The sequence below is a fragment of the Podarcis muralis genome, chromosome 4 (assembly GCF_964188315.1).
Source record: "Podarcis muralis chromosome 4, rPodMur119.hap1.1, whole genome shotgun sequence".
In the NCBI taxonomy this organism is placed as follows: Eukaryota; Metazoa; Chordata; class Lepidosauria; order Squamata; family Lacertidae; genus Podarcis; species Podarcis muralis.
In genome coordinates this window covers 25,187,226-25,202,216 of record NC_135658.1, presented here as the reverse complement: position 1 = coordinate 25,202,216, position 14,991 = coordinate 25,187,226, and the positions used below count along the sequence as shown (strand labels likewise).

Here is a 14,991-nt window from a genome sequence, read left to right as displayed (position 1 = left end):
GCATATAAATAGCTATGTATGGGAATATAGTTTATACCAAATTTAGAACACAATGCCTTATTTAGTGAAAATTGTTCCATATTAGGAAATGGATCTTGTAAACTTGTTAGGCTTTTCTATAGACAGAAGTCAGTGGGAATTAACTCCAGTGCAATCCTATGCATGTCTACTCAAAAGCAAGGTGCTTTGAATTCAATGGGACTAACTCCCACTCAGCCCAGGTAAGTGCATATAGGATTGCAGTACGAAACATTCTGAACGGAAGAGGAAGCAAAAATAAAATCTTAGTCTAGAATCTGCCCTTATTCTAGATTTTATGCTGGCATAGAATAATTCTTCTTCCTCATCTTAATATTGAGGTTTTCCCTCAAAGAATTGCTTTCAGTGACTAGGGTAGAGCTTTTAAGTGCATCAAAACTTTGTTTTCAGCCAAATTTTATTGGGTTCCCCCATCCCCATTTTTTTTTAAACAATGTATTTAGTCCCAAACTTACGGGAGGAAATGAAACAGGAATTGATGTAACAAAATAAGTAAGACTGCACTTTTATGTTCTCTTACCTAAGAGCAAGCCCCATTGAACTCAATGGCAGTTAATTCTGACTACATACACAGGGTATTGCTCTGCACATAGTATTTTGAAAGCACAGCAACATCCCATTCTTTAACACTTTGAGCTTCTTAAGGTCGATCAGTTTACAGCACAACAAATGAGCTGTGCCTTGTTGGGGGAAGGGGTCATCAAAGTGGAATCACAGAACTGTAGATCTGGAAGGGACAACGAGGGCCATTGAGTCCAACAGCCTGCAATGCAGGAATATTTTTCCCAACACAGGGCTCAAACTCATGACCTGGAGATTAAGAGCAGGCATAGGCAAACTCAGCCCTCCAGATGTTTTGGGCAGTGGCGTAGCGTGGGGGGTGCAGGGGGGCCGGCCGCACCGGGCGCAACATCTGGGGTTAGGGCAAATCCATGGGTTAGGGGGCGCAAATCCACGGGTTAGGGGGCGCAAATCCACGGGTTAGGGGGCGCAAATTACTTGCCTTGCCCCGGGTGCTGACAACCCATGCTACGCCACTGGTTTTGGGACTACAACCCCCATCATCCCTAGCTAACAGGACCAGTGATCAGGGATGATGGGAGTTGTAGTCCTAAAACATCTGGAGGGCCGGTTTGCCTATGCCTGATTAAGAGCCTCATGCTCTACCAACCAAACTAGTTCTTCAACAATGCAGGATATAACTACAGTGGTACCTCGGGTTACATACGCTTCAGGTTACAGACTCCACTAACCCAGAAATAGTACCTTGGGTTAAGAACTTTGCTTCAAGATGAGAAAAGAAATCACACAGCGGTGGTGCGGCGGCAGCAGGAGGCCCCATTAGCTAAAGTGGTGCTTCAGGTTAAGAACAGTTTCAGGTTAAGAACGGACCTCCGGAATGAATTAAGTACTTAACCCGAGGTACCTCTGTACAAGTAGAGCTTCTGTAGCAAGTATATGGCATGGCATTGTGCCCCCTCTTGCCCCTGCCCTTGTGTGAGTCCATAATTATATTTAGTTTTTGAACAGAGGTGGGAAGACTCACGCCCTGGTCCTTGAGGAATCTCTCCAAGTCACACCCTCCCTCAGGCTTTATCCTGCCTGGGATGTGTCCTTGAAACTCCTACTTTTACATATCTGGAATGTAGTTTATTACACAAAGGAAAAGAGTCACATCTGTTGCCTCTGGCCCCAACCATCACTGGCCAGAGGCTGCTCAGGGTGGAAAGTGATCCTCAGGATGAAAAAGAGTGCTTCAGATGTTAAGAAGACTTTCTGCCATCCTTCTGAAAGGATAATACTTTGTACATATAGTCATAGACACCGTCCTTCTTGGAGCAATGCACTGCCATTTGTTGAACTGTCCCATTTCTTTTATTTGATACTTTGAAATATGTCCACTCCTCTTCACCATAACTGGAGTGCATGTATACCCTGAATTAATTTGCAGAGATATGAGTACGGGTATCCCACACAGCAAGACTATGTAAGACTGAATGCTGCCGCCGCCACCATCACTGAACTAGGACTGGTTCCTCCAGTGTAGTCCTGTGAAGGTTTTAGTTGTCTGGAGATCATTTTGTCCCAAATCCTCTCTCCTCGCAAACGGCAGCATCCTCGTATGCCAAGAATATCTCATTCTTCAGAGGATGTCCACCAGAACATTGTGTTAAATGCTACTGTCCACATTTATACCACATAGAGATGCTGAAAATAATAATTTGATGGCTGAGAAACAGACTTTAATTAGGACAGATTCACAGGCTGCAATCTGAATGTGCAATCTACTCATTAAAAAGGACAGAAAATGGTTTGATTGTAGGGCATAAATTTACCCTTTGTAGGAAGACAACTCCAAGTACAAAAGGGCTCCTCCTCCTCCATCCAGCAGAGGAAAGTATAACAATCTGTGCCTAAATGTTCAAATGATGTTTGAAATGTTCAGCAATGAGAATACCCGATGGCCCCAACAAAGGTGCCCTCTCCCTCTCCCACAGGCTCCATACAGCATGGGCACTACCATAAAATGCAATGTGAACAGGCTTCACATGTTAACAGTAATAACAGAGAGAAGTTAGCTTTGCCTGTTCTGTATAGGAAGTTATGAAGTCAATAGATCTCGAATGGAACTGGGGGAGCTATATGAAAGAATAGGTAAAGATAAAGGGACCCCTGACCATTAGGTCCAGTCGTGACCGACTCTAGGGTTGCGGCGCTCATCTCGCTTTATTGGCTGAGGGAGCCAGCGTACAGCTTCCGGCTCATGTGGCCAGCATGACTAAGCCGCTTCTGGCGAACCAGAGCAGCACATGGAAACACCGTTTACCTTCCCGCCAGAGCGGTACCTATTTATCTACTTGCACTTGACGTGCTTTCGAACTGCTAGGTTGACAGGAGCTGGGAAGAAATAATGGGAGCTCACCCTGTCGTGGGGATTCGAACCGCCGACCTTCCAATTAGCAAGCTCTGTGGTTTAGCCTACAGCGCCACCCGTGTCCCTTATGAAAGAATACTCACTTTCAAAATTCTATAACAATACATTTATCCAACACACATATTTCCATTCATATGCACAGTTACACGTTGTCAAGTATATTAACACCAAGTTGCTGTGTGAATTTTAAAGAGGTGTCAGAGATGGAGAGCGCTAGAATATACGAAGCCTTCTATTTGTCCACAGCACCGGAATAGCAGTAATAAAAGTTTCCCGTGTTCCCCCACTCACTATACTTATTTCCAAGGCATCAAACTGCAACAGTAGGTGGTGTAGCCTTGGTTATTTGCTATCTATGAGAAGTAAGCCAACCATCTATACAGTGGTACCTTGGTTCCCGAACGGCTTAGTGGCCGAACAAATCGGCTCCTGGATGCCGCAAACCCAGAAGGAAGTGTTCCGGTTTGCGAACGTTTTTGGGAAGCTGAACACCCAATGTGGCTTCCGATTGAGTGCAGGAAGCTCCTGCAGCCAATCGGAAGCCGTGCCTTGGTTTTCGAATGGTTCAGGGAGTCGAACGGACTCCCGGAACGGATTAAGTTCAACAACCAAGGTACCACTGTATTAGTGAAATCAGGAAACTGATGGAACAGGATCCATATTTGATGTTTTGCATACAGGCAAACCAGCTCTGATGCAAAGGTGAATGTCTGTGTATTCAGGAAGGGAATGAGGTCACAAGCCTCTATATTACTGCTGCATTTGAGGACTCCATGAAATTTCATCTTGTTTTATAAAGGGAGTGTAATTTTCCCCAATTCTATTTTGGAATTATTCCATGGAGGACTTAGAAGTGACCAATCAAGCTTACATTCGACTGCCGTTATATGCTAATAGAAAAGGCTGGGTAGCCTGCTACCATGTGTTGGACCAAGATAATGTTTATCATAACTCCATATCTACAAAAATCCAATAGGTATATACACAGCACTATGGGTTATTTGAATAAATTGATTACAGTTTATTGCATCAACTGCCATAAAGTCATAACATTTTTCTTGCTTACTTTTAGTCCTTTCTTTAAAAAATACAAAAAATAAATTAAATAAAAAACATGTTAAGTAATATTAATGATCTGTCTATGATAAAAAATACCAGCAAATTCCACATTAAGGCTAAAAAGTATGACCTTATTATTCTTGTAAGTTCATGGCAAGTTTGACCTTAGCTATTATGGGTGTCCTTAACATTTTTGTGGACTTAGTGCAAAATCAGATACTTATTGCTACTTGAATCCACCTTTATGCAATATGTATATATATCTTTTACTGTTAGATGCTGAACATGCTGTATGTCCTTTAACTCGTTTATTTGAAGGATAATCATTTTCTGGTTCTGGTTATTAAAAACACAATTTCAAAGTAATTTACAATGATAGTCCTATTGAGGATTCTGGTGGAATTAGTCCAATTAAAGTGGTCTTATAGCAGGCCTGCACCATTTGTGATCCACCCAACTATTACACAGCCCAGTATTGTGGCTTTTCAACTGCTTAACAATCTTCCCATTTTCAAAATCCCAGGCAGGCAGCAAAAAGAAAAAGGGTCATCATAAAGTGGGTTTTGATCTATAAGAGAAGAACTGTACCAAATTCTTAAACAGAAACAAAGTCCTGATCAATTAAGTCAATATGTGTTTAATGTAAGCAGAAATACTCTGACAATTAGATGTCCAACATCCCTTGGGATTAACCTAGCTGTCATTTATTTACTTTGAAAGATTTAGCCCAAAGCTAATATTCAATGGTTTACAATATATTGGGAAAGTCTTGAGTTTGATTATACTTTGGGCCAAGAAGCAATTGGCATTAAGATTTTCATTTTAAATGAAAGAATATTTTTCTTATTCTGATCCCATTCAGAGTAAGTTACTGCACACATTATGGTGCTCACATAATAAATTTTAGCTATCAGATATGTGGAACAGATCACTTCAGTGTATCATGGATAGTTGCATCAAAAAATTACCCAAGATTGGATACGGTGGACTAGCTAGCCAAAAGGGCAGAACTACACATTACACTTGACTCAAGGCTGCCTCTGAAAATCCCAGCCCCGTGTTGAGTTCTCCACCTCTCCCATAATGTTTAAACACACCTGTGTTGACATCATAATTCCTCAGCCCTTATCCAGAACACAGGTTGACATTAACAAGGGTGTGGAAACGTACAGATAGATGACGTAATAATGAGACTGACTTTGTATTGAAGAAATACAAAGAGTGGGGAGAGAGGGGTAAGAACTGTACATGGGGATATAATTTTCATTTGTAGCCCCATGTGGAATGTAATGTGCTCCCCACGCCCCAAAACCCAACATGTAAACTCATCTTGTGCAGCTTGCAACTGAGTGAAGGAATGCTGAATTCATTCTGAACATATTGATGGTTATCTCCAATTTGTTCATAAGCAGTGCTTAATATCTTTGGTTTGTCTCCAACGGAGGCATGCTCAAAGTAGACCCACTGAAATCAAGGGTCTTGAGTTAGTTGTTACTAAGTCTATGGGTGTGTTCTGTGCATGTCTTAGTTGATACAACCCTCTGCGCATTAAACTCCCTTCTTACTCCAGCTAGGTGGAAGATTTAGGCTTGTCTCTAGCGACAGCCATATTCAAAGCACACCAGCTGAAAGTAACGAAAATGACCACCAAGTCTATTAATTTCAATGGGTCTACTCCGAGGATAAGCTCGTTGGAGGCAACCAGAGCCTTGAAACTGCTTGCTAATACTTGCACGGGAAAACTCAAGTAAAACTTATACGGTCCCAGAATGACAAAACAAGTGGCATCAGAAGTGCTTAGACATGCTTCAGTTGTTTTAAGCATCCACTGCAACCCAAGGAAATATGCATCATTCATACGGAGGCACAACTTTCCAAACTAAATAGAATCCAGGCAACAACCCAAACCAGGCTGAGCTGAAACCTTGTACAGTAACTCTGCACAATGGTACACAAACATAGTGCCTCGGGCTGCAGCTGTTGACAGCACTTCTGACTCAGCTATTCCCAGGGGTTCTTTTCTATGGGCAACTTCCAAAAATACAACCCCCAACGAAAGGTGTGTTTGCACTTATTACGTTACACAGTCCTAACGGCATACAGTATATGCAGCAGAGCCTGCCTCACGATACACTCCAGGAACATGTGGAAGATAACTTGAAATAAAACGAGTATAGTACTTTCCCCCTCATTGCAATTCTCAATAGAGATTTATTAGTTTCATTTGCAAGAGTCTTACTTTAAGAAGGGTGTTAATATGTATTATGACAGTTCACACTGAAAGCAATTTTTTTTCCATAAAAGATGTTACAGTAATAACCCCTATGGAACTTGTGTAATTTCAGAGTAGATAGTCAAGTGCACAATTAAACAAGTTTACAAGAGTGAACCTTGCCCCGGGCCTCTTGTACTAGTTGTGAAAACCTTAATTAGTACAAAATGTCAATATTAGGATGTTTCTGGCATTCTGCTTAAATAAAAAGAGCATATTTATCATTTAGCTTTGGTATTATCTGCAGTAGGTTTTAACAAGTAGAATATATACCAACCCTTATTTTCTTTTCTCTTTCTTCTTTTCACAACTGTGAAGCTTACAAAGATGGAGTAAGTCGACTTACCAAAGAGGAAATATTACAGACACAGAATTAAAGTTTTGAAGACCCATTTTTATCTTTAATCCTTGGGGAGGGGGGAGGGGAGGGGGAGAGTTTAAGCTATGAAACAAGCAGTCAGAAGAGTGAGCTCTCTGTGTCATGAGTGGTTGTGCATACTTTTACAATAATATGGGCACAAAGGAGATTGTCGCCTTTAGTACATTAGGATCACTAGATTTCTCTCTGCCTCCATGCACCTTTTACGTTTGACTTGCATGAGTTTTATCACAGGTTCAAGAGCGGCCTTTCGCTGTCGAAATGTTTCACAGAGCCTAAAGCTTCCAAACTGCCTATCTGGCCTGTACATATTTCATTAAAAATAAACTCTATATAATAAATAAATATATAAAATAAATAAAATGTTGCCTTTGGAATTTCTATAAATAAATTTAAACTTTTTTACGTTGTTTTTTTTACTACTTTTTATTATTTTTTATTTTTATTTTAATCTTTTCTCGTTTTTTTCACCTAGGAGGTCTTTGCTTTTAAATTCAGCGAGGGGTGGCTCCCACTTGAGCAGTCAAACAAAAAAAAATAGTAAGTCTCTTTTTGTTTGTTTGTTTGTTTGTTTAAGTAAGACCGAACCCTCCACGCCTTCTTCTTTTTTCGTTTTCTTTTTTATAAATGCAGCGTACACTTGAGCAGGCCACCAGCCAAAATTCCTGATGAGTCAAAGTATGGCAGCTATGCTGATATAGGATGAAGTACAATGGATCAAAAAATTTAAAAGCGTGTCTATTTCCCAGCATGCATCAGGCCTTTCCCCCTCCCCCTTCCTTCTTGCTCCAGCTTCTCTCTTTCATCCTCCTTCCTTTCTTTTTTCCGCTCTCACACATTCTCACTCTTCCTTCCTTCCTTCCTTCCTTCCTCTCATAATAAACCAAGCGAGTGGGCAATAGGCACTCCTCCAGGAAGACAAAACCCCTTTAAGTGCAGAACAAAATCAGCATGTTCCATCCAAGCCTCCATCATACATTATGCATGCGACAAAGTTTGGCAACAGTGGAGCTGATGCAATGACACAGCTAATCAATTAAGAACCCACCGCATGAAACCTTTTATAGTGGTTACTTTCGTTTTAAGGGCTCACAAGTGAAGGAAACGTCTTTGTCAACTTTGGCTTAAAATATCCTTATATAGTTCAGGGACTTTCTCTGGATCCACCGGTCTAGGTAAAAAATGTGTGAATTTTTGATGGCGCTTAGTCCTAGTCGCTTCTCTCGGAGACCCGTCCTTATTTAATGCAACATAATATCGTCTTCCAGTGTCCACATGCTTATATAGATTTGATGAGTATGTGTTATACCAGTTTTCTTCAAATTGTTCTCTGAATACACACTCCTGGGTTAGCTTTTCCTGTGAACAGAAACAGGGAGGGAGGGAGAGAGAGAGAGAAACATTAAGGAATTAGCAACATATTTAATTACTTATTGCCAAATGCCATCTAGAAAAAGCAGGGGTTGCAATTTGGGAATAATAATAATAATAATAATAATAATAATAATGTACCATTTATACCTCGCCCATCTGGCCAGGTTTTCCCAGCCATTCTGGGCGGCTCCCAACAGAATATTAAAACCACAATAAAACAATCGAACATTAAAAACTTCCCAATACAGGAAGTTGGATGTTCCAATTTCCAATTATACCAGACTCCACTTAGTTTCTGGCCTGAAGTTTACAGGGTAGAAATATTGAGGAAATGGATGGAAGTGGAATAAAAACAAAGTAATACTAATAACACAACAAATGAAAGAAGTTTAAGGGAAGGAGGTCAAGCATGGGTGGAGGGAAGTCAAGGTTCTGTGTATTTTTTGTGTGTTCTTTTCATTCTCTTTTTTGTAATTTGCTATTTTTTCTTTTTTCTTGTGATATTGTTTGGTTTTTGTTACTGCACTTCAATAATGTATAAAGAAGAATAAGAAACAATCAAACATTAAAAAGTTCCCTAAACAGGGCTGACTTCAGATGTCTTTTAAAAGTAAGATAGTTGTTTATTTCCTTGACATCTGATGGGAGGGTGTTCCACAGGGCGGGTGCCACTACCGAGAAGGCCCTCTGCCTGGTTCCCTGTAACCTCACTTCTCGCAGAAGGCCCTTGGAGCTGGACCTCAGCGTCCAGGCTGAACGATGGGGGTGGAGACGCTCCTTCAGGTATACTGGGCCGAGGCCATTTAGGGCTTGAAAGGTCAGCACCAACACTTTGAATTGTGCTCGGAAACGTACTGGGAGCCAATGTGGGTCTTTCAGGACTGGTGTTATATGGTCTCGGCATCCACTCCCAGTCACTATGTGGGGACAGTCTCATTCCTCTTGTTTCTCTTCCCCATACTGCTTTCAAATTACATTTGATTATTCTTCGGTAGTATCTCTATCTCCGGCTAACTTTCTGGCTCTGCACCATGAATGGGGAACCTCTGGTCCTCCAGATGTTGTTGGCCAATGGTCAACATGGCCAATGGTCAGAGATGATAGGGCTAACAGGCCAACGACATCTGGTCCCCTGACCCTGCTGTACACTGAGGGACTGTTTTAGAAAATAACTGTCCATGTAAATTTGAGAGTCACAGGCAGAATTTTTTTTAAAAAGGATACTGTTGTCTGAAAAGGGGTTGTCCTGTCTTGATTTTATTGCTAGCATCAGAGCACAAAATAAAACATTCATTCAATAAGAAATGGTTCTACTCCAGTTCAAGCTAGATGGTTTTAAGTTCACTTCTAGAAAATCCGCTCTTTTCATAGTAACGACTGAAAGCTGTCTGTAATTATTTGAAAGTATGAATGCACAAAGTCAAGCTTGCTAACAAATATATTATGGAATCAAAAAAGCCTGTGAACAGATCAGAAACTAAGTGGAGTCTGGTCTAATTGGAAATTGGAACATCCAACTTCCTGTATTGGGAAGTTTTTAATGTTTGAAGTTTTATTGTGCTTTTTATATTCTGCTGGAAGTCGCCCAGAGTGCTGGGACAACCCAGTCAGATGGGCGGCATATAAATAATAAAGTTATAATTATTATTATTATTTTCTTCCTTTTCAAATACTACTTCAGAATGTCTTTTTTAGGAGCCCCAATCTCATGAGACAAGGCTGACAGCAACCAGAGAGAGGCCCTTTTCAGTGATGGCACCTCATCTGTGAAACTCCCCAGAGAGCTTCATCTAGAGCCAATCTTTAGGTCTTTTTTGGCTGCAAACGAAGACATATTAATTACATTTTTAAAATATCTGTTTTTTGTACTATGTACTTAAATATACTGGTACAGTTGATTTTTTAAAAAAATGGTTGTTGCTGTTTTAAACTCTGCATTGTAATCTGTTGTGTCCTCTCTCTTTTTATTTTTAGTCACTGTTGTGCTCATTAGTGGATTAGTGCTGAGTTTTTTTCATTAGCAAATAAGACATCTAAAAATATTCCTCCTCCAATCCCCCATTCCTCACCACCTGCACAAATATAATCCACCTTTGCTTCCTCAAAGAGCTGAAATGGAAAATTTAAATATAGCAATATTAATAATAACAATATTGTTGTTGTTGTTGTTCAGTCGCTTAGTCGTGTCCAACTCTTCGTGACCCCATGGACCAGAGCACGCCAGGCACTCTTGTCTTCCACTGCCTCCCGCAGACTCATTAATAGTAATTAATGTATCCATTGTCATATGCAACCCTGTGTATCTCCATGAAGGGCTGGGTATTAAAAGCTATTAAAAAAACCAAACGCATAGGTGGCTCGGGAGTGGTGGTGTGATGAAATGTTCTTTACCCATGACCACCATTGCATTGGTTCCAACCTAAAATCTGAAGACAGCAGTACCAGAGGATTTGCCCACAGAAGCTGACACAACAATAGATAGAAGCTGAATGTGTTCTAACAGCCTCCCATATCTTATTGAGAGAGAAGAATGCCGGCAGCTTTGTAATCAATGTCTTCTTTATATTTGTTGAATAGTCTGTAAATACAGCTCTTGCAGTCTACACATTTCTTGGAGCAATTTTAAAAATTACTTTATATTCTTTCAATTGCAAAAGCAGATGCTGAGAAGAAGTAGTCGGTGGATGCTGGGCTCTGTGTGTTGGGAGGGGAGGCGTAAAACTCATTCAAATGAAGTTTTTTCTGCTATCTGCAAGCATCACATGATGTGCGCTGCTGAACTTCTCGGGTTTTAAAAAGAGAGATCCTCTTAAATGTCTTTCTTTGCTTTCCTGAATCATAAATACCCATATAAGGTTAATTTGAAACCAAGATACATCTCTTGAGAACAGTTCTCTTTTTCTCCCTAGCAGCTGCTCCCAACTTTAGACCCATAGATGTTGTTATACCACCACCACCACAACCACAACAACAACAACAACAATCCCATAATGGTCAGGGGTGGTGGGAGGGGTGGTCCAACATCATCGGGGGGAGGGAGCAAGCTTGTAAAAAGGGTTATTCTAGAAGCTTTAAATCAATTATTTAAACCTACTACAAACCCTTTTCCATTTTTGAATTTTCACAGCTAGAACAAAACAGCAATTACAACATCGAAACATTCAGTCTTCCCCATTATAATGTTGCCATGCGTTAGTAAACTGAAGGAATGGATGATATCACATGGAATACTTTGGATGAAAAATTTGTAAACTCCGCCCCTATGGAGCAAATAATTTTAAAAGGTACGAAGAGAAATGTAACAATTCCCAACGTGCAAAAGTTTGCAATTTACTTTACTCCTCAGGCTCCGTATTATAAAATGCACTTCCAGTAAAATAGTTGCTGATTTAGTTCCAACTACATAATTAAAAGAGTAAATTGATACCAAATATAAATAATCAGTGTCTCCTTCTTCGTTTGGAGACCTTTCATTAGGAGCTACTTCTTTCAAATGGTTTTGAATCGGGGGAGGGGGATTATTACCACATGTATGTCACCACCAGACATTTGGGGGATGTCTCCTAGAACAGCCTTGCCAACACAGTGCTCAGCGGATGTAATTGAACCCTTGCCAATCTACTGCAAATCATCCAGACATCAACCAAAAAAACCCAAGCTCATTTTGCTCAGCCCCATTCATACACATGAGCCAACCAGGAATTTGAGTAGACACATTACAACTTAACTGTGCCACCGAAAGAGTGACCTCCTCTAAAGGGTTACAAGAGGGCAGCCCTCTGTGTGAAAGCATCTTCTGTTCCAAAGTCTGTTCAGTCCAAGTCTATTTTTAAGATAGTTAAAGAGTCATGAGAAGGGAGTGTAAGAAGGGCCTTGAAGTGGCTCATCAACAGTTAACACCTGGAGAGCAAACTGAGCATGTCAGACACAGCTCACATGGTCACAGTCTCCCCCACTATAGTGAGATGTATCCTTGGGAAGACAAGGCAGACCAATGTCAGTGTACTGGAAGAAGCAAAGATCACCAGTGTTGAAGCAATGCTTCTTCAACATCAACTTCATTGGACTGGTCATGTTGTGCGGATGCCTGATTATCATCTTCCAAAGCAACTACTCTATTCCGAACTTAAAAATGGAAAGCGTAATGCTGGTGGTCAACAAAACAGGTTTAAAGACTGTCTCAAAGCAAATCTTTAAAAATGTAGTATAAACACTGACAACTAGGAAACACTGGCTTGCGAGCGCTCCAGTTAGAGAACAGCCTTTATTAAAGGTGTCATGGGCTTTGAAGACGCTCAAACTCAGGATGCAAGGGGCAAACCCTCACCGTGATCAATTCCCAGAAACCGATGTCCCCACTGGGGAAGGACGTGTGGATCCAGAATTGGCCTCCACAGTCACTTACAGACCCACTGTTAAAACATTGTTTATGGAAGACAATCTTGCTCGGCTACGAGTGATTGCCAAAGAAGAGGAAGAAGATATGTATTTCTGTTTAAATAATAGTAATTATCTCTATGCTTGCATTGATGCATATAAATTATCCCACACACATTTGTACCCCACCTTTACTTCCAGGAGCTCACAAGGTAGTGTATATGGTTCTCTCCCTCCTCATTGTATCCTCGCCTTAAAACCCTGTGAAGCAGTAACTGTGTGAGTAACCTGTCCACCCAGAAATAAAAGACAGCTGTTCATGTTCTTTCTAACTCAGCACTTTTTTTAATACACTACCCCACTCAAAAAATAATAATAATATTGCATTTAAATCCCATCTCCTTTGCCAAGGAGCTCAAGGGAGTGTACATGGTTCTCCCCCTCCTCCTTTAATCCCCACACCAAGCCTGTTAGGTAGGTCAGGCTGAGAGGCCGTGGCTGGCCTAAGGTCACACAATGAGCTTCATGGCTGACTGAGGATTTGGACCCTGGTCTCACAAGTCCTAGTACAATGCTCTACACCACACTGTGCAGAGTCCGTTCTTGTTTCCCCTTTGAGTGTTGCATTCCAACTCCCATCATCCTTGACCACTAGCCACGTTGGCTGGGGATGGTGGGAACATTTAACTCAAAACCATCATGAGAGCCACAGCGTGATTTTATTCCAGTCATTTCAGAAAAATGCCCCAAATATCAAGGAAGACCATGTAAACTTTCTGGCTGACAATGATCCTTTATATAAAATACAATGTTTTTAGCTCTGTTATTCTGTTGGCCTTCACAATTTCCCCTTCATTTTTGCCCCACCTTACCCAATCTGAGGTCACCTTAGAAGAATACTTACATTGTTAACCTAATACTTAATATAAGTTATAGAGGAGTTTATTTGATGCATGATTTACTTTAACAGACATTTCTAGAATTTTTTTAAATTTAAAAAAAAAAAATCCTTCCCTACAGCTTTGCCTCAAAAATAGGCTGAAAGCAACTGTTTCACCTTTCAAATAAAGTACATCTAAGCTCACAAACACTGGACAATTGCTGCATGCATCTCCCACACAGAAATCCATTTGTAATTGGTTAAGGCTTTATCCACACAGTTAATTTCAATTTTGATGACACTTTATGTCAAATACTTAACAGATAATTACATATTTATTAAAATTTCAACTGATCTGATGAGTGAGGAGGTCAGATAACAGGCAGCCATCTTTGCTTGATGTCATGTGGACCTTTCCTGAGAGCAAAAATATCCAGCACTCAAGCTTTGAATCGCAAACGTATTTGTGGAGTTACTTTACTATTTTTGTAAGGCTGTGAAGGAGGGGAAGGGGGAAAGAGACTTGGTTTTACTCAACCCTGTTATGCCTTATTAAAATGGCTAAAATTACTTCCATAACATTTTCCCCCTCAAATAAAAATGGGGAACAGGCGCTTCAGCAAAAACCCAAGATTTATTGAATATAATGTAAATCTGTAATCCTGTGGTCCTTAGGAAGGTATCCAAGAGGCCATAAGATAGCATGGTCCCTCTTTCTGAAAGAGAGAGAGGGAGACCTATGAGCACAGGAGATCTGTCCATGACGCCATCTTCCGCGGAACTGCAGCAATCTCCCTGGTTTGCCCCCTCCTTTGCCATCAAAGGCCCTGGGGCAGAGAGGGGGGAAAGGAGGCATTCTGGGGGCAGATCATGGGCAACTTTGGATTCACTGAATCAAAAGCCCTCCCATTCCTCTGACATGCCCCCAATTGGCATACTTAATTCCCCTCTCATTGGGATCAGTGGGAGGGGAAATCCTTGTTTTAGAAAGCTGACCAAGAGCAAAGCCCACCCACAGAAAAATAAGCAACCTACATGCACGCTGTTTGAACTGCTGTCATGAGCTACCAGGGCTTTGGATTTGGCCATTCAATTCTCTCCCCCACCCCCAACTTCTGCAGACTGCTCTGCCTATGAATACACCAGAGCTATTGCATAAGTCACAGAATTTGGGCTTTGGGGAGCATCTGTCCCAATTTCAGCTATTTGGCTTGCAAGAGACCTGGTCCCAAAGTATTGAGGTTCAGGGCTTTAGTATGAGCTCTGTGCCCCCTGAGGAAGGACCACAGGAAAGGAAGGAGAGGTGGCTTTGCTTTTGGTGTACCCACTAGTAAGGGCTCAGCCAACTGATGCTAACTCGTCTTCAGACCATTTGGTTGACCTGCTCAAAGGCTCTGCAATTAATATGTATACATGCCTCTGAAAGGCTCCAAAGATTATAATCCTGATTTATGGGAGATACTGGAATCCCCAGTTTGACCTGATTGTGCATATGTGAAGAGCCTCTGCAGGGATATATTCAAGGAAAAGTCAGCACACCTAAGTCACAATGAAATCATCAAGATTTGTGCTTTACTTGTGGTCCTAAACCCAATAGTTTTCAACTGGGCTTATTTTATTCATTTTACAAAATTTATATAGTGCTTGATTGTAAACAGAACCTCAAAGTGATTTAC

At 41.0% G+C, this 14,991-nt stretch overlaps 1 protein-coding gene across 1 annotated transcript in view; it reads right to left on the bottom strand.

Annotated features, from left to right (window-relative positions):
* Window positions 1–6,221: 6,221 nt before the first annotated feature.
* FGF9 (fibroblast growth factor 9) overlaps window positions 6,222–14,991 on the bottom strand; it is a 43,980-nt gene continuing 35,210 nt past the window's right edge. The window contains exon 3 of the mRNA XM_028726320.2: window positions 6,222–8,043. Coding sequence (XP_028582153.2) covers window positions 7,798–8,043 — 246 coding nt within the window. The 3' untranslated portion in view covers window positions 6,222–7,797. The remainder of the gene's footprint in view (window positions 8,044–14,991) is intronic.